At 36.0% G+C, this 27,634-nt stretch overlaps 1 protein-coding gene and 1 pseudogene across 1 annotated transcript; both read left to right on the top strand.

The window, feature by feature from the left end:
• The first annotated feature begins 3,320 nt into the window (after positions 1-3,320).
• On the top strand, positions 3,321-12,145 carry LOC128982642 (kelch-like protein 18; annotated as a pseudogene).
• Positions 12,146-15,006: 2,861 nt separating this feature from the next.
• LOC128982643 (aldo-keto reductase family 1 member B1-like) lies at positions 15,007-26,548 on the top strand. The gene is made up of 7 exons (XM_054401590.1): positions 15,007-15,087; positions 16,439-16,606; positions 18,448-18,564; positions 19,167-19,355; positions 19,775-19,981; positions 20,411-20,559; positions 26,297-26,548. Exons 1-7 carry the CDS (start codon positions 15,019-15,021, stop codon positions 26,376-26,378), a joined length of 981 nt encoding a protein of 326 aa, XP_054257565.1. The 5' UTR covers positions 15,007-15,018; the 3' UTR covers positions 26,379-26,548.
• Positions 26,549-27,634: the final 1,086 nt, after the last annotated feature.

The following is a 27,634-nucleotide window of genomic DNA, read 5'->3' as shown; positions in this document are numbered from 1 at the left end:
ACTCAAAAATAAGTTGCCTTTTTTCGAGACTCTTCCCATAATGCAGAAGAAACACAAGTAGACATAAAAAGTACGAAACGACGTAAATTGTTTACTGGTGAATGTTAGCAGTAGGATCGCACGATGCAGTAATCAAAGCCGTTAGCAGGACTACTAGCGCTAGATCACTAGATCAGGTGATGTGCAGGTGTAGCCGACGGCCAATGACTGCAGCGGCAGTGATGACTCACTGTAGGGCGTAGGCCTATCCACGCTGTTCCCAGAATTTGACAAAAATGTACGCAAAACACTCAACACTCTGATCCATGTAACCTCACATCACCATCACGACCCTCGCATGTCCACGATATCCATTGAACGCTGGACCTTAGGCATACGCTGAAATAAAGGACATATCTTCTTGAACAAGGTTTTTAAACATAAATAGGCCTACCCCGCCTCAGTAGACCTGCAGACTAAGTGAATTTCTATTTTCCTGATTGGATTTTCACTGAAATAGGAGTCCTCTGGGGACCTCAAAAAAGTAAATCGGTCCCGGGTCGAGGTTTTACCACAAGACATAAGAAAATAGCTTCCCTATTTGGAAAATCACTTAAAAATGACCCCTTGGGGATAAATAAACACCATTTACGTAAACACCATATTATTTCTCAAATTTTCATTTTTTATTGCACTAGCCGTGTACTCGTGCTTTGCTAAGTAAGTTTAGAGTAACTTGTTAACAAATTATAATTAACCCTATTATTTAAATTGTTATACATTACTACTTTGATTTGACTAGGATATGCTGATTTATCTTAGACAATTTTGAGTTGTAACGAAACTAAAATAATCAAAAACGTAACAGACAGATAGACATTCAAATTTTATGATTTTTCAAGGTTGGTCTTGGTTTCAGCGTTATTTCAAACAATCATATCGAAACAAAAATAAAATAAAATGATAACGAATGTACAGACAACAGTTTTATTTAATTTTCCTCGGTAACTTCCTACATTTGTTTTATTTCGATTTCCCATTTTAAAAATATTTTCAAAGGACAAAATACCTAGAGAATGAAACGGTAAAATTAATAAGAACCACTCATTTTCATGTTAAGATTGTAGTTACTATCTTCCGTAATGACTCAGTAAATAGACTCTATATACGTAAGAGTTATGGTAATGATGATAGTAATAGATTGGACTTCGACAGTAAGTTCTACTACCACAGTGAGCAGAGCGACCTTGCGTATGTCAGAGAAGCAGATCGAGTTTTATAGGATGGCTAGTAGCGAGTTTACCGGTAGATTCAAGTGACGCTCAGGCTACAAAACATGCGTTCTTATTCTCCTGTTTTGGACGCTGTTTTTCACCCATTTTACATGAAATGTTTACCATTGTTTACAGAAAGGGTTGAATTTTTTTTCTATTAAAAGCAAATTACAACATTTAAACTTTATTACGGTCGAAATCGTTACCAAACTTTAGAAAAATTGACCTATTTTCACATTGTATTAAAAAAAATCTATGTAAAAAACTCTTAGTTTAAGGTTATACATGAAAGCAGATACTCTTTGTGAACAAGTTAAGACGTATACCAAAGTTCTAACTTAAAAATTGGCGTCCGAAATGGGAGAATAGACAACGTATGTTTGTACGTGTTTTTCAGGGGTGAGGATGCCTCTTAAGGACAATATAACAAACAAGAGTTGAGAAATTTAAACACTAGTATATTACTTACTTTTTTAAACATAACCTAAAGAATGCAACTTTAAACTTTTGGATAGTAGGTTTGAAGAGTTTTTGAAATAATATTGTAGTTAGTTTTTAATTTTAGTAAAACTGATTTTAGCGTTGAAATCACACAACAAAACATCCAGGATTTGAGAGAGCCCTAAAAATACACAGTGCATGGTGCATGCGGCACCCGTAAAACCCCTGGGGCCTAATAAGACCTAAGAGGCTGCAGAAATGAATTACCTATACTTAACCTAAAGGGCAAATTAGTAAAGACTTGATAAATCAATTCTTTAAGGTTAACGTTTATAGTTTAACAAGTTCAAGTTTGCCCTTAAGATAAATCCCTATTTTAACTTAAACCTAAATAAAAATAAAAAAAATAAAATAATTTATAAATCCCGACTTACCCAGGTCATACAGTTAAGTAAGCTTCTCCCAATATGTTAAGGATTTCCGTTGGAGAAAATTTGACAGTATCGCAGAGTCAGAGTCTTTAGGGAGACACATTCATTCGTGCCTGAAATACGATAGAAAGTACCGAGACGAAGGATAGATGCGAACCTGACGCGATAGTCAACTCAGTGCCCCTCAGTCGCACTATGTAATACAAATAAATGCATCCACTCAACTTATTACACGCCGGCAGCCCTCCTGTCACCAAACAATAAACAGTAAACAAACACTCAACTCACTGACACTGACTAGTCCAGAGTACAGTTCCACTGTTCCAATCCAATTCCACCAGTACACGGGACGTTCCCGACAGAAAACCTTTATATTGTGTGCTCGTTGTAGAAAACCACCGCCCACCACCGCACCGTGCCGCGCACGCGCAAATTCAGCGTTCAGCGCACTCGTCCCAGCGGTGACAGAAATATAAACTACAATCACGGCGCGTGGTCGGACTGGCTGTAACGAAACTCAAGCGTGTCCTCTTCTTAATGTTTAATCCTCCTATATAGTTAGTTTACTACTCACTTCGCTCTGTACAGTGAAATAAATACGAACATGAAATTAGTACCTACTAATCAACATCCACCGAACATGCCAAGTTTGCCAGACTCGGCAATGAAGCTTGCTTGCATTGCCCTACAAAGCACGAGTTATTGTGTTCATCAGTGGAACCGTTGCGTTATCGGCAAGAGGCGCCATCGCCGTTTATGGCGCCTAGTCTGTAGTGCACTGCACATCAATACTGTATTGCACCATTAACAGCGAAATAATAAATGTCATTATAGTGTGCCTACTGCATGGATTCCAAAGAGGAATACTAGTTGCTGAGACCAAAAAAGTGTTAAAACCAATTTTGATTGATTGCGGTCGTAATACATAACAAGGAAATATTTCACTTGGCACCCCAAGGGCTAAGGGCGCCTCAATTTTTTTTTTTTTTTGTTTTTTTTTTTTTTTCTTGAGGGCGCCAGGTACCATTTTTCTTGAGGGCGCATCTGCCATGTGGCAGGTAAACCGGCGGCCCAGTCCGCCCCATTAACTACCTAATAGTATTTGAGTGGTTGTCAGTTCCAAAATCCAGAAAAGCACCAAGGAAAAATGGTTTGACCATACACCTGACAAATAGGCCTACTGTTGTGTTCGCAGTGCTGTGGGTGCCGCTGCTCTAAACGACCGACTGTATGTGTGTGGCGGCTATGACGGAGTGTCATCCCTCAACACAGTAGAGTGCTACCAACCTGACACTGACACGTGGACCACCATCAACAGCATGCTGAAACATCGTAGTGCTGGCGGTGTCATAGGCTTCCAGGGCTACGTCTACGCTCTCGGTGGCCACGATGGATTATCCATCTTTGACTCGGTGAGTTTTCCCTGATAGTTAATAGTATTATTACTATTATTAAATTTTATACTAAATCTCGCAGAGTTGCTACATACTTTAAGTCTGCTATGATAGTTCAAAGATATTGTGTGCAGGTTGAGAGGTATGACCCTACAACTGGACAGTGGACATCAGTGACCCCCATGTTGACCAAGCGATGTCGCCTCGGAGTAGCTACTCTCAATGACAAATTATACGTCTGTGGCGGCTATGATGGAGCCACATTCCTCCAATCTGTTGAGATGTATGATCCGATATCTGACAAGTAAGTTCATATTCTAAAAATTTACCAGCTTATTACCTCAACGGTTTGTTAACCCTCTGAGTGTTATGTGTCGTAAAAGCGACTCATAACACATCCGCTGTAGTGTTATGTGTCGCTTTTGCGACTCACAAACACTGTTTACGGCGACGGCTCTGGGACTGACTGAATCGGATTGAACTGGATCGAGTTAGGTATCTTTTTTTCAGCAGATTCAGAGCTTTCTCCTGATGTCTGTTTCTATCCGCTTTTCATTTTAGTTCCGAAAATATTGTAGCAGACAGCTGACATGCGTATTTGTAAACAGCTTGGTGAACCTCGCACCGATGACTGATGTGTTTTATTACTTATGTGTTTATCATTGTTTTAGTTGTAACGACCCAAAACCCGTCAAGGGGTAAAAACCCGATTTTTATTTTAAGATATTAATTTTCTACGTTCGGGGTAAGTCGCGCCCGCGTTGTCAGCGGCATCGTAGGGGCAAGGGTCCTACGTCATCGTAGAGGGGATGACGCTAGTTACCTACCCCGCCGCCAGGGGCGATGGCGAAGAAGGACAAGAAGAGCGGACCTCATGATCAGTCGTCCACCCGCTACCGAACCGTCAGTACGCTTGCTGTTTGGAGACAATCCAACAGTCTATAACCTCCTAAATTCTGGTCAATCAAAGATTTCCCCCGTTCCTGGTAGAATCTTAAGTCATCAGGTTAGTGTGCTACCGAATTTATTTTGTTTAATCTCATTTTTAGAGAATTTTTATTATTTTTATTTTACTGTGCCGCAGTCGCGCGCACCCCGCACGCTTTTTCACGTACGAGCACACTACCTTTTGTCTTAAACCAGCTTCGGAAATCAGTTAAGTTGCCGGAACGGTTTACGTACGATTTACCCCGTTACCCCGGACCGTCCTACGTAAATTTGGTTTAAAAACCCCGTATCGACTCTGGTGATCGACCGAGTCTAATTTTCCCGACAAGTTTACTTTGGTGATTACCAAGTATACACGTTTTAGTTCAGTTTTTAATTAATTAGGCTTATTCGCATTTCGATAGGTAATTCAAAATTCTAAATTTAACTTTACATATTTTTCGAGTGGCTATGATGAGCACTTGTTGAAGGTAAGCTTAACATTGTAAGCATTATTGTTGTAATTAATATTCTGAGCCAATAAACTCGAAACGATAATTAATTAACGAACACGTTAGAGTCCTGGACTATCTCATAGTAGGCTAAGCTATCTGGACAAATATAAGGTGTGACCTAATTTCTGGTGAGACGACAATCACGTACTATAAAATCTCAATTTTGTCTCTCAACCCGAAATTTCGTCATATAGTGTTCAAAATCAAAATTAGTGATATAGGTGGTGCATTATAAGAAGATTTAAGTGATTTTGAAGGGCTGGTTGATGATCCTGAAGAAGTAGGTAGTGATATTGATGTAAATTATCAGCCAGATTCCTAGCTATGGTTAGGCTATGCATTCTTAGCTAAACGCTATGTACCAAAATCTGTTTTTTGCCCATAACTTATTTATTTGCAAACCTACTTCCTTATATTATTATATTTTTGGAATCCTCATAAAATTCTGAACAAAGTGGCTATTTTAAAATATTTGTAGACCTATAAATTATAACAATTTATTGAGCGCAAACATAAATTTTTTTAATTTTTTTTTTTAATTTTTGAGAAATGTTAACCCCACAAAAATTGTTGAACATTGTTTTTGTAATGTTTTATATGTTACATTGAAGCCCATCATTTTCCAAACAAAATGATATATAAAACAGTATACTTTGCATTGTTTTTAAGTTTCTAAGATACATTTTAATAAAACCCTGCGATTGTGCAATAAATGGGCGAACATTAAGACCAAAACTAGAGAAACTTGGAGGGTTAATTTTTCATTTGTCCCCTAACAACTAAAACAATAACCAAGTTTTAGCTAATCATACTATTTCCAATGTACAGGGTAAACAATGAAAAATAACTTGTATTGCCCTGATGGCCCTGATGTTGTATTTATTTATACAACAGTATTATACCCATGGTGTTAAAACATTATTTTGGGCATATGACGAGCTCATAGGAATCACAGTCTGGAAGTCCAATTTGCGACACACAAACATCGTTTACGGCGAAGGATTTGGGACTGACTGAACTGGATCGTACTAGATCAAAATTGGTATAATTATTTTCCGTAGATTCTAAGCTTTCTCCTGATGTCTGTTTCTAGACATTTTTTATTTTTGTGCTGATCATATTGACGAGACTCTCCCGATCGTAACACCCCCCTCCACCGCACGATCCCGTACGCTTCTGAATCATACCGGCGCATCAGCATAGCCTAACTGTTCGTGGCAAATTGTTGGTTCTATCACTGTGACTGTTGGGGAAAACGTACCGTTTGTAGGTTAAATTTAAATTAAACATAATTAAACTGTTATAACCTAACCAAACTTACTGATAATGAAAAACTCGAATGAAGGTTTACTAATCGAAAAAATAGTTCTGTTCTAAAAATAAAATGATAAATGTCTTAAATTCAATTTTATAATTTTTTAATTATAAAATTAAACTTTCATAACCTAACCAAACCAACCAAACTTGCTGATATGAAAAAAAATTTTGTCCAAAAGTTAGTGCAGTTAGTGACAAAACAGATTTTTACTGTACTCAACTTTGATATATACATGTATACATATTTGGGACATGTAGCATACTTAATTGAACAATGCCCAATCTGTGATGGAGGATTCATCAATGGTATTTCTGTTGTCCGTTGCAGATGGAAGTACGTGGCCCCGATGAATGTGATGCGCAGTAGGGGTGGCGCTAGTAGCGAACATGGGCAAGTTGTGGGCCATTGGAGGCTACGATGGAGTGTCCAACCTCAGCACTGTTGAGGCCTATGACCCCTCCACTGACTCATGGTCCTTTGTGGCGACCATGTGTGCTCACGAGGGCGGGGTCGGTGTCGGGGTCATCCCCATCTGTAACTCCTTTGACTGAACCCCTCAATCCCTCATCTCACTTCCACAAAAACCCAAGACTCGTTTAAAAATTCTGACTTGTCTTATTTTCTTAGATTTATTGAGTGTCTAACATAGTTATGCTGGGGATAACCTTAACAAAAACAAATCCAGCTCAGCAAGAAAAAGGCAAAATAACATTCCATTTGTGAGGGGGCCAAGTTAACTATGTTTAGTTCCTAACTTCATTGACACTATATCTTTTGAATATTTTCCACTGTCTTATTTTACTGAAGAATCTCAATAAAACAAATCTTACATTTGTGGATCTGTCAAATTTTATGTATTGCTAATATGAAGACAAAGGAGCGAGCTGGCGTAGTGGTTAGAGGGCGGGACTTCAGTCCCTGAGGTCCCGGGTTCGATCCCCGCCAAGTCACCAATGGATCCAACAACCAATGGATGTCTAAGTGATAATGCCGCAACCCTCTAGGTCTAGCCTGAAGTAATGTGAAAAACAGTCCCAGGCTCGTGCCTAGCGTCCTAGGAAAAAAAAATGAAGACAAAAGTTTAAACAATTTGCTTACCAAGAGTTATTAGCTTTTAAAAGTACAGTAGAACCCCTCATATCAGACCATGACAGGATTGGGCCATGGAATTCGGAGGAGCATATCTTGCAGTCTCAGCGACACAAATAATCGTCTTCTGAGACCGTGGAAACACCTTTGATCATATCTTGGCGACACCAGTAATCGTCTTGGGCAACCACATGAATACATGCTAGCATGTCTTGCACTCTCAGTGACACCAGTAATGGTCTCCTTGGACCACGGCAAAACCAGTTAGCATGTCTTACATTCTCGGTAACACATGTAATCATCTCCCTTAATCACGGCAACACCCGTAAACATGTTTTGCAGTCTCGGACAGACACTAATTTTAGGCTAATTTGTAACCTTGATTATGGCAACATTTGAGAACACATCTTAAAGACAGCAGTGATTGTTTGCCCTTTTAGGTGACGCTCGTGATTGACCTCTCGGTTAACGGAACACACTCAGACAGGAAACAAGGGTCGGACACTGGTTCGGAAATCCTGAGGAGTCAGTTATGCCAAGGTTGGATTTGAGGGGTTCTACTGTAAAACAGAACCTCGCTTATCTGGAGTAATGAAGGTAACTGGGACAACAGACTGGTGAAAAACCATAGCTACCCCAAATCATGAAAATAATCACTTTTAGATAAAACAGTTTATGTAAGCGAGACCATTGAGGCAAGGATTTTGTGATCAGGAAAACTTTAATTCTGTTGTAAAATTATTGGCTAGTTTTGGATTGAATCCACCTCCAGATAATCAAGGTCTGGTGTACTTGTTCTGTACATCAAATTGTTGATATTTTATATTATAATGTTTACTATTTGAATCCAACCTAATCAAACCATCTAAATTGGCCAGAACACTATTTACCAGGTGATAACATCACAACCTACCAGTGATAATTGATTGTGAAATCTCATGCTGCCACTAGGTCACTAAAATTTTGTAAGAGTAACTATGAATCTCTAATGAAACCTTTTGAAGACAAATGATTGAAACACAAGGCGTTTTTGAATAATTGTTAAATATTTTTAAATAATAGTATGTATTGTTACTTTATGAGAAGCAACAAGTGCTCTTATTATTAATTTATGTATAACGTATTATTAATGTGTCATATGTGACTGGAAAAGTAGTTTTTAAAGCATTGTATAAAATAATCTTATCAACAAAATCTATTTGTTCTTAAACAGTTTTTCACCACACTATGATGTTTTTGGCTGTATTACATACGTTAATTGGTGGCTGAAAGTTACGTTTTGTTGGCCATGCCAGCTGTCATTGTAATTTGGGTACGGAGCAGGTTTTTTCATCCCGGGGCTGCAAAATCAGCTGTCCGCTTACTTACTTAAAACATGAATGCATTTTAAATACACAATAAAAATCCATATTGCAATAGAATTGTGTTATTGTCAACGTTGCCTAGCAACTATTTATTTCAATTTTTGCTGATTCCTCAAATTTCTTCACATAACCTTAAAGTTGTAGTTGTGTTGACTATCAGTGTGCATTATTATAGTGGTGAATAGTGGTAATAGGGTATAGTGTGGTGAAAAATAGCGTTCATACCACGGACCGAAATGGTTTTGCGGCTCTCGATCGATTTAAGTTCTCGACTTCGTCTCGAACTTAAAAACTATCTAGAGCCGTCAAAACCTCATTTTCGGCCCTAGGTACGAAATATACTATAGTATCTACCTGTGTTTACACAAGGCCAGAAGGCAGACAGGTTATATTGCTTAACCATTGTAATGTTTCTCATAAGTTAAGACTCTTGCCCTGCACTGGTCAACTCAGGGGATGGTTATTATATAGTTTTATTATTTATGCATGCCTATTTGCATTTTAATTGTAACATTTTTGTCAGTTTATTTTAAATGTAGTCATTGTTTTTTTAATAATTTTTATTGCCTGAATCAAAGCTAGTTTTCAAACTGAAAAAAAGTATTTTCACGCTTTTATCTTAAGTGCGGTAATCAAAACAAACCTTTCTTTTTTAATTATTTATGTGGATCTAGTGTGAGATCCTTTGTCTCAGGTGATCTTATTTTTGTATATCTCGGAATCGGAATTGAAATAATTGAAGCCTTAAATTTTCCCCTTGAGAGTAACGTAAAATCACTATATATTCATATTAAGCTGTACAACCGTCTTTTCACTTTCAGACATGTATTCAACCCCAACAGATCAATTGAATGTTAACTGAAAATACAGTACTTAAAGACACCACGCACATACAGGTTATATTGTCACCTAATTGAAAGCTTTTGTTGCCCAGTGATTGTTGGTAGGATTAAGTCTTTGAAAATCTTGTTGAGTTAACTTACCGTGTTGTTCCTGTGCATGTAAGAACATTTCTGTACACATTTCTATATAGTTAAGCATTTTGATCCGGCTATGCTAACAAGGCCATCTTAATAATAGGCGGTTTACAAATTATATGGATCATATTAAATTTTCAGAGTGACTACTTTGGCCTGACCTGGTTTTATAATGTTTACAAACCAATATTTCAAAATTTGTCTTAAACTTATTGTTTATTTAAATGGGGCCTTTAAATTAAGTGCATATTTTACCTGCAATACTTGTAATGTTTTTAAAATTGTTAAACATTTTTGAGTTTTATAAAATTTGAGTTAAAGCTAAGTTATACCTTCAGTATCCAATAGTCAATGGTTATACCCAAATGTTACATAGTATATTGTAACATAAATTCTTACAATCAAAAATCTGTATCAAAAAATTATTTTAAGTTTATTGGCCTGGAAAATATAGTACGTCCCAAGAATACATTTTTTTTTACAAAATCTGCTGTCAAAATTAGAAATATTCCAATTTTGTTTTATCAAAATGTTAACTTGTAAAATGATGTATGGATATAATATTTTCAATGTAAGTCTATTGAAATGAACTAAATATTGGCATATTGGTTACAAGCACAGAGAAATAAGAAACAGAGGATACATTCAATGGTACACTTAAGTGGTGTCTAGCACCAGTCGCTGGTGTCAAGAGCAAATTCTTTTTGTCGTCCCTATCCGCTCTCCTTTTCCCCCTCACCATTACGTACTACAGCGCTCACACTGTAGGAAGACCCTGTGCGCTACAACTGCTGTACAAAATGCTATGTGGCATTCGCCGTTCAGGCTGTACCTTGCTTGGTACAAGTACATTTCCGCCTCAACATACCACAGCTAAAAGTGGACGGTTGTCCCATCAGCTTGTATACTCTGTATCATACTTCTCTGTGGTTACAGATGTTTATAATGGTTTTGTAATTATTTTAAAAGCTACACTCTTTAGCTAGTGGTATTTCCATTTTGAGTTGTGATGCAGGCATTGGGGGTAAAATCTCACGGACTTATCTATAAAACTAAATTCTAATAAAAGGTTTGATTTTTTTCTAAGACCTTAAATTATTTGTCTGTTGATTGATGTTAAAGACATTGTAAATGTACATAATGTAGCATATTTACTTTAAATTATTCTTGACACAGTATTTTTTTAGATCAATTCTAATAACTGTTAGAAACTTAAATATATTGCTAATTTGGGATTTCATTTTGATAAAAACATTGCTTAGGCCTATTTTGCTAAATTTTATGCAGTTTCTGTTTAGTAATGATTTGTTTACCTCCACTGTACTTAGTGGTTAAACATTTGTATTTTGCATTTAAAAAACTATGCTTTTATCTTTATTAGTTGCTGATTAGTTCCTAAGTTATAGATCTGACTCGCAATTTATACATGCTCTTCTGTTCCTAATTTTGTGCAAATATCTGTTATTTCTTTTAATCATGGTCTTACTATTGCAAGACTGTGTGTGTATGATGTTTTTAATTTTAATAAAACGTAACCTTCAACAGGCTAAAAGTAGTAAAAACAATACATCAATTATCAACAGTTATAAAACAATTATCGTTCATTGCATAGGTATAAATAAATGATTTAATAATTCTTTCTGATTTGTGTAACATGTGTTTGATATACTGTGAAAAGGTAAAAAATATTATGGCTGGCATTGCAAGAAAAAATATAGAAATTGTTTTGAATTTTAAACATTAGCATTTCAAACATACTCACAAGCCTATTAATTTATTAAGTTTTCAAACCTTATAAAGTTGTGTGATCTATTTTAAATTTTCAGTTCTCCTCAAGTGATAATGATAAAATTGTCCTATATACACAAAGTAACTAAGCATTTTCAAGCATTATCACAATTTATTTGTTCTCTAGTCTAACAGATCTGGCATTTATGTTGGTACCAAACTTAACTTTCTCAGATACCGGTACTTACTTACTTAGCTTAGTCATCCCTTTTGGTGGGGCTAAAGTCAATCTCAACTTTCTATCTGATCTTATTTTTTTTACAGAAAAATATTTTTTTATATACAAGGTGATTACTGTAAGTAAAATAACACAAGCAACATATTATTGCGAAAATGGCTTTTACTAGATTTGAATTACTAGATGGTGAATGGCTAAAACTCCAATCCAACTTTAATTTTTTATAAATATAATGTTATTGAGGTGTAAGTGGTTATGAAATAAAAGTTACACTTTCATGAGCATTGTTGGCTCAGTTATTAACATTTACATCTAGATCTTAAGTATACTAACTTCGCACTGTGTGTAAATAAATTAGTGTCATATTTTAAAAGAGAAACTGTGTTCCTTAGTCAAGGTAACTGTAAATAGATATTAAAACATATACCATTGGAGATCTTGAGTTCTATTAAACAATTTGTTAAAGGTAACCGTATTGTAATTTTCCTATCCAAGGTACCGTACATATCCTTTCAAAACACCCACATCCCACCCAAACAAGTGCCTCTGGAATGATTCCTATCAAGTAAGGTTCAATATGTGTTAAAATAATCTTTTAAACCTCTAAAACCACCTTCCTCTACATTGTTTTTCCACATTCATTAAGATTTGTCAGTCAAGAAAATCACACAAGTTCCAATAACGTTTGAACCATTGAATTTTCACAGTAATGAGGATTATACCATTTTGTTTAAAGTTAAAAGAGCTACAACATACTAAATTTTAATCAAAAGTGTTCGGAACGTTTTTATGAAAATCACGTTTTATGGGGGTTTATGGGAAAATCACCATTAAAAATCAAAATCAAAATAAAATGAAAGTAGTGCTTGGATATACACTACCATGAATTAGTAGCCTACCCATATACCCAATTAAACAAAATACTTTTAATACTTTTAATTGAAATAGTGATCATACAAGGTAGGTATTTTAAGCAAAGTATGAATGGAGATGAGTGTAGGATGAGTGGCACGATCTTGTAATCTTGTTACTGACCAAGCAACAAGATCAATAATTTCTTTTAACACATGTTCCTTAGACAGGGCTATTAATTAATAGCCCTATTAACAGCCTATACAGCCAATGACAACTAAGACTCTACAGTTTATTGTGGAATCCGAACCACATTTTTTGCATTGTAATTTACAAATTTGTCTAATTATCAGGATAGTACTGCGGATAGTCGTAGTACTCACTAGTGAGGACGTTTAATCCACACTAGGGAGTATCACATCCACAGATCATGCCTATAAATATCCACAAAAAATGTGGACCACAGGTCCACACATCACAGGTCTGTAAAATCTGTATACAGACATACACACAAACACAAACACATAGATATCACAAATAGAAATAAACGGTATCAGCATTCTGACACATACTTTCTCCCATAAGTTTGTCAACAACCTTTATCATGTGTAAGGAGTGAGAGTAAATATACGGAAATTGGATTTGTACAATTTTGTTCAGAACTTAAAGGAATATAACATGCTAAATTTTTATCAAAATCGTTCGGGCCATTTTTGGGAAAATCCGATTTTTCTGTTATTTAATGGGGGTTTTATGGGAAAATTACATAATTTACAATAACTTTTGAACCGTAATTGTTACAGAAATGGGATTTGTACCATTTTGTTCAGTATATAAAGGACTATGACATACTAAATTTTTATCAAAATCGTTCGGGCCATTTTTTGGAAAATCCTATTTTTCCGTTTTTTATGGGGTTTTATGGGAAAATTCCCATTAAAAATTAAAATTTTTTAAAAATGTAAAAACTATCAAAATTGTAAGGACTATAACATACTACGTTAAATCAAAACCGTATTTTTTTCTAAAATCCTCTTTTAGCGAATTTCCCTATAGGGAAGTAGCTATTACCGTAGGTCTCATGGTAAGACTTAGGCCCGGGACCGATTTACTTTTTCATTTTAATGTCCCCAGAGGCCAAAAACACCATTCGTTAAAATTTTTATATATGTATATATATATATATATATATATATATATATATATATATATATATATAGATTTATATATATATATATGTGTCCGTGAACACGATAACTTGAGTAATTTTTATCCGATTTTGATGAAATTTGGTTTGAAGGTGTAAGGCGGGATAAACTTGAATGAGTTCGCGATCCAGCATGATCGGACCATGGGAACAGGGTTTTATGGGGGGTTTTATGGGGTAAAAATTGGTTTTTCTCACTTTTTACCCTCAAAACACAAAATTTCCCAATTTTTCTCCAAACCTTCTTAAAGAGCTTAAAAAAACAAACAATTCAGTATATCAAAGTGTTTTTGTACGGTTATTGGTTACGGAGAAAACTAAAAAAATTGTAAATTTAAAATTCCCATGTTATTCTTATGGAGAATATTGTAAAATGTTGTAGTTTGCTTGTTTATGGATATATTTTGATCAAACTTGGCAAATTTATTTATTTTATAGTAAGCTATCAATATTTTACTAAAAACACACTACTTTATTAGTTTCCTTGTAGCAGCAAACCTAGGTACTCGTTAAACCTAATGTTATTTAAATAGATCAATTGAAAATCAATTCGGCCAAATGGAAATTCGCTTAGATGGCAGGTTTGCTGCGACGGGGGTATATTTTGTTATTTTATGGGGTTTTTATGGGAAAATAACATATTTGACCATAACTTTTGAACCGTAAATTTTACAGATATGGGATTTGTACCATTTTATTCAGAATTTAAAGGGCTACAACATACTAAACTTTTATCAAAATCGTTCGGGCCATTTTCGAGAAAATCGGATTTTTACGGTTTTTTATGGGTTTTTATGGGAAAATCCCCATTAAAAATCAAAATTTCAAAAAAATGAAAAAAACACCTGGAGATACCATAGATTAGAACATACATACCAAATTTCATCGAAATCGGACCACAGGTGTAGTCTCTAGCTCTGTACACATCCAGACACACAGACACACACACACACACACACACACACACACACACACAGACATCACTTCGAAAACCACTTTTTTGGGTCCAGGGGGACCCAAAACGAATATATCCACTCAAAACTCAAACTCGAAAATTTTGACGAAAACAATACTTTCTCCATATACTATGGTATAGGGGGAGAAAGTAAAAAATGAATAATGCAATATTGGATTTTAATTTACCGTTTGTAAATACAGAATGCCTTGTGGAAGGTGAGCTATTCAGACAAAAGTGATAGTAGAGAGTTAAATATAGAAAGTTGACCTTGGACTAGGTGAAGTGTGGCTATCAAGCAATAACAGTAGTGTTGTACTCACTACAGTATGGTGGTGCCAGCTCTACCTCTCAACAATGGCCTGAACATCCCATTGGTGGGACTGGGCACATGGCAGGTACCTTAACTATCTATTCCTACAGAATAACTATCCATGAGCTGAGAAATTAACACCATAGGCTTGGGGAAGTTGCCTGGCATTTAGTTTGCTCAAACACATTAAAAAAAAAACGTAGTCAATAGCTGGCAGGATAAATTCTTGGCTTTTAAAAGCTGTACTCTCTTCATTTTCTCAAGTACGACTTGCCCTCATTGGCAATTTAAATTTTTAGTCAGTTCACATTATCAAATTGGCATATGTGAGTACCAGAAACATTTGTCATACAAGAACTTACAACAATAAGGTTATTGATAACTATGGGATTAGTTAAAATAATTCCTCCGGTTGGAATAGAGGATAGTCCTGTACACAGGACACGTTTTACAATAATTTTCTATGTTGCCCCATGAAAAGAGATTGTACACTTTTCTTACGGTGTGGAATATTATTTTCTTTTAGAGTTTTTGGACCTCTAAATTTCTTAAATGAGTTTTACAATGGTTATCCTATTAGTTGTTTAGTAACAAAAAAGTACCAACCAATGTTGGTATAATCTCATAGCTTTCATTCATGAAATCGCAGCGGTATTTCAATGCTCAGATTAAGCTCCATCGGATATTGTAGACAGAACATAATCTTTTTTTGTAGAGAAACATGGACTGGATTCAAAGAAATAATGTTATCCATGTCAGAAACTGACCCTATTCTTAATATTTTATCCTTAAGTACTTCCCTACCTATAGAGAAAAAGGGTTTACTGATAGCATGCAACACGTCGGTCCAAATGTTACCTAGGTTTAATGCTACAGGGAGGGTAATAAAGTGTATTTTTTCAATAGCGGTTTATAATAGAACACAGAAATAAAATCATGGAACACATTTTATTCTTTGTAGTTGTGTCAATTTAATTTTGAAACGTTTTTTAAGACTGTTTCAAGACTAATACAATTGAATCCCTTGGGGGGAGGGGGGTTAAAAACCACCTAGAATAGCAGCGAATGAAGTAAGGAACACAACGTTGGTTTCAAATTTGAACTAGATTGCTTGGTTGTGACAGTACATCGATGGAGACCTTAGTTCGCAGACATCCCTCATATAAAAGAAAATTTAAAAAAAGGAAAAGCAAAAAATAATCACAAAAGTACAATACTTAACTATACCATATTCAGAAAGAGAGACTTCTGATTCTAAAACGTCAAACCTTTTTACTTTTTCTTCAGACCAGTAATAACTATACCTTCAGAAATAACACAGATCCACAATAATCACCAATAATTAATTTGATAAAAGCTGTTTTGTCCTGCTAACAAAAAACAGAAAAAACATTACAGTATCAATTCTGTTAATCTTGATGACCCGGTTTGTTAAGGCACCTGACGCCGAAGTTTCAGCTGCAGTGAAGTACGCCATAGATGTGGGTTACCGCCACATTGACACTGCACACTTGTACGGCAATGAGAAGAGCATTGGAGCAGCCGTGAGAGACAAGGTGGAGGAGGGTGTTGTGTCCAGGAGCGACATGTTTATCACCACCAAGGCGAGTCACTGTACATGTACACTTGGACAATATAGCCTTACTGAAATATATAGTCTACTAAATAAATGAAAGAAAAACAACTAGAACCTATACCTAATTACCATTACTGTGTTATGTATTAAAGGAGAATTTGTAAGGATTTTTCCCCTTGAGGAAGAAAAGTTCTTTCACACTCCTAATTTACTTTCTCATAGAGGTTTAGTCCTGGTCTAAGTGAGGACTCAATGAATTAAATAAAAAAGACCTTCTAATATATTGATCCCTATTTTCATTTACACATGAATCTCGGCTTCCAAGGTAAATGATTTTGCCTTAAAACACAGGACAGACCTCAGCAACTCTGATGTGCCTGGTGCTTCCTCAAATGTCCCAAGAGATGCCATGTCTCCCAAAGTAGTTCTAGTAGCACAGTCCGCGTTTAAATAACAACCTGCTGGAACACCTATCGGTCATTTGTCTGGCTTCAGCTACCATGCCTAAAACCCTTATTACATTATCCACTATACATTGAAAGGAAGATTGTCAATCGAAAGGACAGCTGGGCTTAACACACCCGTCAAACACCAGAGGAAAAGGAGTTGTACTGAGGGCTCAGCATGCCTGTTCAGTACCGAAGGGAAAGGTAAAAGGAAGTGTTATGGACTCAACCGGTGTGTGCTCAACACTCCCATGCATTAAAAAATGAAATGGTACCTGAGGATCAACAAGCCCATCCAGCACCTGGGGGAAGGGCTAACACTATTGGGGACTCAACACATCCATCTGGCGGGTCTGGCTGCTAGCGCCTAAATGACTTTGCTCTCTTATAGTAACCTAGTAACCCACTTTTACGCCCATTCTTTTTTCATTGAAGGAATAAGGTTGGGTTAATTACCCAACACTGGGCTCTCTCTATAAGCCTAAATATCTAAAATTGATCCATTAAGCACCACAAACTCTAGTTCAATAAAACTACTAGTTCCTTTTATTTGCATATTATACAAACATATTCTCCTGCTTTCTGGTCATTCCTGGGTCTGGGTATATCCATATGTTCTCCTATCTGACCATCCGACATCCCTCTTCTCTTGTCAGTATGTAATATACTGACAAGAGTAAACTTAATGTCAATGAACTGGCTGTGTAGCTGAGTGGTTATAGTGCTTGCCTAGTAATCAAAAGCTCGCCGGTTCGATCCTGAGAAAAGTCAGTAGCTTTTTGATGGTTTGAAACTGGACCCAGCTGTTCCTGATCATTGGGCTTTAAATAAATGATCCTGAATAATGAAACCGCTGATATAGGTCAGTTACAAAGCTACACAGGTCATCACACACCATTCTACACTCATCCTTCACTCATATTTGGGTTAAAATATGCACCTAGGTGGCGTCCCCATCTCAATGATTGATAATTGATAACTAGTGTACATGTTGCTCGAAATCGAGCAATTGCAAAGAATTAAAGTAGTTATTTAAAAACAAATAACTTATTTAAAAACGAATAAAAGACATAGGTAATTTCCGATGGTTTATAAGACTCAACTATCATCGTTCATCGATCACGTACCTAACAGTTCCACATTATCAACATTTCTTGTAAATATTTTATCATTTTTCAAAAGCTGATCTGGTTTTTTAGTGTATTCTACAAATGTTTCCCACTTATAGCCGCATTAGGTTGTCCATATTGATCTTCGTCAATGATAATGTAGTCTGCGTGGTACCCATTGTTGCCAGTACGTTTACAAATTTCAGTACTTTTTTTAGTACCATAACATATGATAAGTAAGTATCCTAGTCCTCAATCTAAATAATACCTGGCGAGTGCCATTACTCAGTGTTGTTTTACTTGTTACATTGCAGTTGTGGAACACTTATCACTCTGTGGAAGACGTGGTGCCTACATGTAGACAGTCACTGGAGAGGCTAGGTCTGGACTACATTGACTTGTACCTCGTCCACTGGCCTTTTGGGCTCAAGGTTAGTAAAGCACAATAAAGCTCAATCGTTATGAGAGGTTTATACCTTAAAAAAACTCAGTAAATATTCACAGACACAAGGGCATTGATTACATTCAAAACAGTTGTTTCCCTAAACTTATTATTATTACTATTCTGATAAAAAAATTGTCTGTTATTGTTATTACTAATAGTTCTTAAAAAAATAGCGCAACACCCATTGCTATAGAAATTATGGGTCAAAAGCTATTGCAGCTTTCATTCCCTATAAAATATCATAGTTACTCCCACCGCTTAGCCATGATAAAGGTTTGTTGAGCGAATGGGAAAAGTTTGTGTCAGATTGCTAATAGCGTTTATATTTATTATATTTTATATGGGTTTAGGTACCGGTACTGAATTGCTTTATTAGTTTTGTTAAGACACTATGCAAAACTGTTGTTCTTATAAATCCATCTACTTTTAATACAAAAAAATGTAATGGCTTAAAAATCAAATTTTAATGGTTGAATTAATTTTCTATGTACTAATAACTATATGCTCATGTAGCAGGTCAAAGATTTAAAAATGATTATAATAATTTATAGATATTTATGTAACTAATCCAGTCAATCTGACTTCCAGTCAAAACACCCTCCTCAGATTCCTCAGCCATTTGAGGCGTTTGACACAACCTCTATAGAGGATACATGGCGGGAGATGGAGCGATGTGTGGAGTTAGGGTTAGTCAAAAGCATCGGGGTGTCCAACTTCAACCAAACTCAAGTGCAAAGGGTCCTAGACACAGCCACTATCAAGCCAGTGGTGAACCAGGTACAACACCTGTCTTTTCTTATGAATTAAAAATTAAAAAGTGAAATATTAATTGGTCATGTATTGTGTATACTTGTGTACTTCTCGCCAACTATGACAAAATAAACTGATGATTTCCTTAGTTAATCATTTTGTGACTACAACCAAGGTTTTGGCGTAGAGGAGTTTTCTTTAGCCAGCTCCCGCAATGGTATAATTAAATACATACACGTTGTCACAGGCTGGTTTTTTGGTCACAACTATTGGTTTCCGTACGTGAAACACTCATCTTTGCTGTAAAATACACACCATAATGTTTCGGCATTCACAAGAATGTATGAATTCAGAAGACTTTGTATAATACATAAATCTAATCCAACCTTCCTTACTTGTTAACAGCTTGTTTACAGCTTTATCCATTGCTTGTGACACTGATGCAGGTTGAGTGTCACATGTTGCTGAACCAGAAGCCACTAATAGAGTTCTGCAAGAGTGTAGACATTGTGGTTGAAGGTTACGCCCCCTTCGGTTCCCCCACTCGTCCCAATGCCCCGCCTGACGCAGCCAACGTCTTCCACGACCCTAGAGTGCTGAAAGTAGCAGCAACGCATAGCAAAACCAGCGGCCAAGTTATACTCAGATATCTGGTCAGTTTACTGTCTTTTTTGTATAATTATTGACATTGACAACTATCGATTGACCACGTAGTCAATTTTCTATAAAAATCATACCTACTGTACTTGAATGAACCACTCATTTAGTGTTCTGCTGTATATAATGATATTTTCTCCGAGATAGTTGATTTAGCTTAAAATATACTTTAGTTTACAATAGTTTGTTCTTCCAGATTGGTTAACAAGTTTGTGTATTTGAGATAAATCAGTAATGTTAGTCAGAACACTTTTGCATGGTTCAATATTCTGCTATGTCATTTTACTCTAAAACTGGCTAAATTTAACATGAGAATGGGATGTCTAGTTATAACCAAAGTTAAAGCCATCTTGTATAATTATGTATTTTTTTAGTTGTTAGTAATATGACTATGATTATACTGTAATATCAATATTTTTATGCAGGTGCAACTAGGTATAGTTGTATTGCCCAAATCTGTGACACCAGCTCGCATCAAAGCAAACCTGGACCTATTCAACTTTGAGCTGAGCAGTCAAGAAATGGAGACTCTTTCCTCACTGGATTGCCACCTCAGAATGTTTTCTTACCTCCCGTAAGTAAATTTGCTTCTCTTATGTTAACATAATTGTTAAACGTATAAATGTTAGACCATGGTATTTTTATTTTTATAATATAATTCTTTGTACAATATTTAACACACAATATGCACAATAGCATACTTATTTGTAAGAGGAACTTTAACAAACAGATGTACGAGTTAGCTTAAGCAAAATAAGAAAAATAGAGGAACAAACCTATGTATTCCCATTTTTTTCGGAAATGTGTTGGGGAAGGTCCCCTAATGAATAAATGATAGGTGGGAATAAAATCACCCTGCCGCTCTGGGTGGAGGGGTGGTGGGAGGGGTAAACGCCCCAATTTGCAGTTTTTCGCTCATAACTTAAAAAGTCCTAGCTTAATTATTGTTATGTGATAAAAGTTAAAATTGAATAAATTTTCAACAACTTTGGCTCAGTACATTATCAGTGAAAACGCATAGTTTCAGAGATATCTGCGCTCAAAAAGATATAATGTTGGAAAATAATTGTTCACCTCACATTTTTTGGTAAAATCTAATTTTTTCCTCCTTAATTTTTATTTTCTCAGAAATATTGACTTATTGAAAGTTGTAGATAATTAAATTTACTTCAATAATATATACACATATATGATGTAGGTCAAAAGTTACAGCGTTTTGAAGATTAAAGAAAAATCATTGTTGGATTGGGAAATGGAAAAATTATAATTATAAAAAAGAAACCATGTTCACTTGAGCAATAAAAAACAATGTAATGAAAAAGTAAACAGGATTAAATAATAACATATGATAAATAAATATGCACATATGTTCATATGTTAAATGCAGATCAAGGGGAAAAAGTCTCCAACATACTGCCCGCCTTAAAGCAACGAAGTGCTTTAACCAGAGTCAAGAAATGGTGTTTCACGTTGTAGTCTGGTGGAGCAGTCACGCTTCTTTTGGAGGGACACTATTTCATCTGCAAAGGTGGCTTGTGGAACATGATGGAAGATCTTGAGACGAGCTTTAGAGATTTCAGACGATGAGAGAGGACCACTGAGACGGTCATTTTGATGACGACAATTGTGAATGAAGCTGTTAAGAAGAGCGACAATGCGTTGGAGTTTGTTCCACGATGAGTAGGCAGAAAGAAGTTCCCACTCCTTTTGAGGAGCTGATGTAAGAACAACTAAAGGTGTCTTCTTGATTTCTTCTGACGAAGAGAGGTCCTCAGGAATGAAGTGCGAGGTAGGCCAATGACAAGTGGGGAGCTTAAGCCAAGGAGGGCCTGTCCACCAGAGTGGATGGTTGACAAGTAGGGAAGCAGAAATTCCTCTTGACGCACAGTCTGCAGGATTATCAGTACTTGATATGTGTCGCCAAGAGTCGATGGGAACAAGTTCTTGAGTTTGAGAAACCCTGTTGGCTACATATGTCTTGAGTTTGTAGGGTGGAGTCCGTAACAATGTCAAGACTATCGAGGAGTCACTCCATAGATAGATATTTTTGATGGCAATTTTATCTGAGAAGAGAGAATGACAATGTGCTACTAATTGCGCGAGAAGATGAGCAGCACAAAGCTCAAGGCGAGGAAGAGTTACTCTTTTGAGAGGAGAGACACGAGTCTTTGAGATTATTGGGTGAATGATGGTGTCACCATTAGACATCTGACAGCGGAAATATACGACAGCAGCGTAGCCGCTCTCTGACGCATCTGCGAAGCCATGTAATTCTACGGTGCATGACAGGGAAAACTGTAACACTCGAGGAATAGAAATTTGAGATAAATATTGAGTATCGATTAGGAATGAATGCCATTTTTCGGCGAGGTTAGTGGGCAGAGGATCATCCCAGGATAAGCCTGTGGTCCATAGTAACTGCATAAAATATTTTGCTTGCATGATGCAGGGAGCGAGAAATCCACAAGGATCGTAGATTTTTGCTATGATGCTCAAGATCGAACGTTTTGATGGATGAGGGTCCATAGGGAAGTTAAGGTTGTAAGTGAAGCAGTCAGAGTGGGGAGACCAATGTAGGCCAAGTATTGTGAAGTGTGGCTGTTCAGAATCTTGGAGAAAGACGGGAGTCTCAAGATGCTCCTTAGCTTGTAGAAGACGATCAGAGTTGGAGACCCATTTACGTAATTCAAATCCTCCTCTTCGTAACAGGTTGACCAATTGATCTTGAAGTTTCAAGGCCGTTTCCTCAGTATCCGCACCAGTGATGATGTCGTCAACGTAGGTTGGCGTTCTGAGTACTTCTTCAGTTTTCTTTTGACGATTTGGAAGTTCTTCCTGAGTCCAGAATCGCTGAAGTGAGGACTGAAGGTCAACATCATTGGATGAATGGAGGGAGACGGTGTGACTGATGAAATTTGGTGTGGAATTTCTTGGTATTTCACAGGGTGCAGAACCCATCACGATGTATCCAAAATGAGTTCCTATTACGTGGGGCATATGTTGGCCAAGAGAGTAATTTTCATGAGTTAGTAACTTAGGGAAGAGAGAGCAACCAAGCACGATATCAATGCGTCCTGGCAGGTGAAATGATGGATCAGCTAGACAAAACCGTTTAGTGAGCGATAACACTTCCGGAGAGACTGGAACACGAGGTAAGTCGACAGTCATTTTGTCTAAAATGAGCATTGGATGTTGCGGAGATATGAGAAATCCAGAAAGAGTTTCAAGATTGAGGTAAGTTTGCCCATTACTCTTAGCTGCATTTTGGCCAAGTCCAGAAAGTTGAACATTTGACTTGTAGCGTCGAGCATTTAAAAGTTGAGCTGCTCGTTCGGTGATTAAGTCGCACATGGAGCCGGAGTCAAGTAAGGCACGGAACACATGAGATGTGCCTTGAACTGAAGTGACCTTTATCAAAAAAGTTCCCAAGAGTATAGTGGAGCTTTTAAAAGGTGGCTGAGAGTGATCTTGTGAAGTTGACGTCATTGAGGTTTGAGTAGGCTCATGTGGGTAACTCACATTTGCATTGACAGGCTTAAAATGATTTTGATCAACAAGAGGTGCAGGGAAATGTAACAAAGTGTGATGTTTCTTGTTACATGTACGACATGAAGTTTGTGAATGGCAATCTTTGAGGTTATGATGGCCTAGACAGGAGACACAGCGATGATTTTCTTTGACGAGGGTATGTCGCTGATGCGGAGATTTATTTTGGAACACACTGCAGGCATAGATCTTGTGTTCGTTTGAGTTACATGCAAAACACTGCCAATGAGTCGGTTTTTTAATGCCTGTTGAGTGAGATGACTGATGGGGGGAAGTGTGGGTCGTGGCCATAGCAACGTTTCTTGAGCGAAATTGTACTTGCTTTTGTGTAGTGTCTTTGGGTGCATGAGCAAAAGTGTTATTAATTTTATTCAGTGTGGGAGCGCTGTGTAGGTTTGCATCCTCAGCCTGAGAGCATTCAGTGTTCAGATATTTTATTATATCTTTGACCTCGGGAAGTGAGTGAGAATTCGGCTGATTTTCGGTTGAAGACCGGAACATTTCAAGCTTTTTGCGTAAATCAGCATCCATCTTACGCAGGAGCAGTGCGGAGAGAAGGGGATTATTATTTATAATGTCACATTCCAAAGCTTTTAAAGCTTGCGTGTGTTCAGTGAAACAATTTACAAAATGGCGAAGTCCTGTTATAGTAAATGCATTAATGGTAGGAAGGTCCAAAATGTGATTGAGGTGCAAAGATTGTAAGCGGCGTTCATTGTGATATCTATCACGGAGGAGATTATATGCAACCAAATAGTTAGCTTCAGTGAGATTCAAACTTTTGACTAAGTCGAGGGGTTCTCCGTTAAGTACACTTAAAAGGTACTGAAATTTCATGACACTGGAAAGTGACGTATTGTGGTGTATTGCAGTATCAAACAAATTTATAAAACTTGTCCAAGTTAGCGGGTCACCGGAGAATTTTTGTAAATCCAATTTTGGAAGGCGTACTGCTTGCGAAATAGGTGTTTGGTGAAGAGAAACGGAAGAAGAGTCACTTAAGATAGCAGAATTTGAAGGTTCAGGATGGGACATTAAGAACTCAATAGTACCCACGATATGAGAAAATAAACTTTCAATTTCATCCAGGTCTTGAGACAATGTCTCGTCAGAGATAGGATCCTCTTCTAAGACTAAAACCCGTTGCAAATTGTTGTCGAATTCTTCTTTTCTTTTACGGATTTCATTTAAATGAGCATTAAGTTGTTTAATTTGAATAGGGGTGAGTTGATCCGTTGAGGTAGAGTATTCATCAACAGTATCTTTAAGCTTATTAAAACGAGTTTTAATTAGAGATGTTGAGCGAGTGTATGTGGATGACTTAAAATCAGAAGTTTTAGGAGCCATTGTAGTAGTAGAACACAAAATTTACCAGCAGCACACACAATATAAAAAGGTCTTGAGCACACACAAAATCTCAGTATGAAGTAAAAAAGATGAATTGTACATCAAAGATATAGATCATAAGTTTCTTTCAATATAGTCTTTAACTAGAAGAAGGCATGTATAAGGCTATGCACAAAAAGTTAATAATCAATTTAACTTGAACTTGTTTTGATTGACACCAAAAATAATAGTTTATAAGTTGGTAAAGAGTTCATTTGTTCATCTGAATCCAAAAACATTATAATAAGGTAAAATTCAAAAACCACAGATTAGTAGTGGACTGTAAGGGAACTGAGTAGAACATTTAGATTATAAATGGGGTAATGTTAACAAGGAATGAATATAGTTACCAGGTTTGCATCCGGCTGCGAATTAGGACCAAATGTTGGATTGGGAAATGGAAAAATTATAATTATAAAAAAGAAACCATGTTCACTTGAGCAATAAAAAACAATGTAATGAAAAAGTAAACAGGATTAAATAATAACATATGATAAATAAATATGCACATATGTTCATATGTTAAATGCAGATCAAGGGGAAAAAGTCTCCAACAATCATGATTTACCCAAATAAATAATTACAAAGTCTTGTTTCGTTTTCATTGCATGATTTGCATGGTTTCTTATAATAGTTTAGGCCAAATATAAGCATATTTAAGGTCTAAATTGGTAATAGTTATGTAAACCATTTGCCAAAAAAAGAAGGCAGTAGTAGTTTTGAGCCATTGACGATTTTCCAGTGATCGCTTATCAGCATGAAAAGTGATGAAGATGTCCTAAACTCTTAAAGTTGGGACTTTACCCCTCCCACCTCCCCTCCACCCAAGGGGGACAGGGTGATTTTATTCCCACCTATCATATATTTATTAGGGGACCTTCCCCCAACACATTTCTGAAAAACATTGGGAATACAGGTTTGTTCCTCTATTTTTTTCTAATTTGTACTTATTTGCTTGAACTAAGAGTACGATTTTTATTTAGAAAATAACAACTTCAAGAGTTATATACTGTTGTGTTATAACTACAGCCACAAAAGATTTCCTGAACTTGGGCTTTATCAGTAGAAAATAATACTTTGTGAGGAAGAGACTGCTTTAAATCTCTGGTAAGACAACGGAACTGATGTATTAATTTGTCATACAAGCTGCATAAAGCAATTCCTTGGACAAAAATTACCTTAATACTATTGTATGGATTATGAACAGTTACTGTAGGCCTACTCTATTAAAATAAATCAACTTGTAATAGGTTGACAAACATGATAGTTATCAACATTAAAGGGCATTTTAATGAACTAGAATGGTATCCATAACTAATAACAATAATTGTTCATAAACTTTAATTTTTTAATTAAATGTTTGAACATTTTTGTTTTAGAGCAAAGACACATCCTGATTATCCTTTCAAAGAAGATTCATCAGCTGCTTGTACATCAGCAACTTTTGACCCTCTGTCATAATTCATAATAAATTAACTTTTGTTACCATACCTCTTTCAAAAATACCAATGGTAAACTTTCAATGGAAGTCAATGGTACGCCTGGTTCACTTATAATGGAACTAGCAACAGAGCCCGTTTTGGTTAAATACAACGGTCTCTAGTAAAATAATGGTTGTGAAATCCATACACCACTTTACTCACAAATATTAATGGTACAGATTAAGCACATAGCTTTAGAATCGCATACTTAACATAAGGAACTCTCTTTAAACACAAATGCAAATTGTTAACAACAACATTTAATTAAAGAAAAATCAATTAAATAACATTATAACAATAAGCTGTTTATTAACACATGTTTCGTATGTTTAGATTATGCATACCGGTACTGGTAAACCAGTTATTGCCATCTTTAAAAATTATTGGTTTTTCTTTTCCGAGTCGGGTTAAAGGTCTTCTACCCGACCGATTTTTATAATTTTGGCCTTAAACGAAAGGTATGGACGCACCACAGATTTGCCATCAATCATTGGCATTCATTTTGACGTATATTTCGAGTTATGCACAAAATGCGTCCCTGTACTTATGCGTTTGCTGTTTAACTTATGGGAGTTAAATTTGTTTTTTTTTTTCGTTTGGCTCTTTTACCGGCCTGATTTTCATAATTTTGGTCTTAAAATAAAGCTATGCAAGCATATATTTGTCATGAAGCATCATAATTAATTTATCTAATGTATTACTCAAAGAAAAATATAATTTTTTTTCTTCAATTAAAGATGTATTCCAGCAGTTCTAATTACATTACCCTATATGTTTTGGTCTAAAAACCTTTAGTGAAATATCAGCTTTCATTTGAGCTATTGATTATTAAGATTCCAATCTTAATAATCCTACCAAAAGCACATTGCTGAATCACGAATCAACAATAATTATAATCATGATTGATTCGTAGCAAACGGATTGATGTTTAACTTAATAATAACAACTTACGTCAATCAATCCAGTATGTTTAATAATTATAATCGTTTAGGTAGGCTACTTATCTGCAATCAATGATACGTAACTCAAATTTTATTTAAGTTATTTTATATGTCTTGGTCTTAAAATACTTCAAAGGCTTTCACTTGAGATATTAATAGTTATAATCAGTTAAGTTAAAGATATCCTGAATCGCTCAATCAGAAAACATAAATTTAATTATATCTTATGGAATTTTGTTTTAGATTTAGATATATTTACTCAATTCTAATTATCAATTATCAATTATCAATTATT

Source organism: Macrosteles quadrilineatus, unplaced genomic scaffold, assembly GCF_028750875.1.
Source record: "Macrosteles quadrilineatus isolate MER2022 unplaced genomic scaffold, UCM_ALF_1.0 Scaffold_876__1_contigs__length_27633, whole genome shotgun sequence".
Lineage (NCBI taxonomy): Eukaryota > Metazoa > Arthropoda > Insecta > Hemiptera > Cicadellidae > Macrosteles > Macrosteles quadrilineatus.
This window is presented reverse-complemented; position numbering and strand designations above follow the sequence as displayed.

Excerpts from the sequence above, each read along its gene's own strand:
- LOC128982643 (XM_054401590.1), top strand. The coding sequence starts at position 15,019 with ATGGTGGTGCCAGCTCTACCTCTCAACAATGGCCTGAACATCCCATTG. Across the intron at positions 18,565-19,166 it reads ACTGGCCTTTTGGGCTCAAG|TCAAAACACCCTCCTCAGAT; the intron begins GTTAGTAAAGCA and ends TCTGACTTCCAG. Across the intron at positions 19,356-19,774 it reads TCAAGCCAGTGGTGAACCAG|GTTGAGTGTCACATGTTGCT; the intron begins GTACAACACCTG and ends ACACTGATGCAG.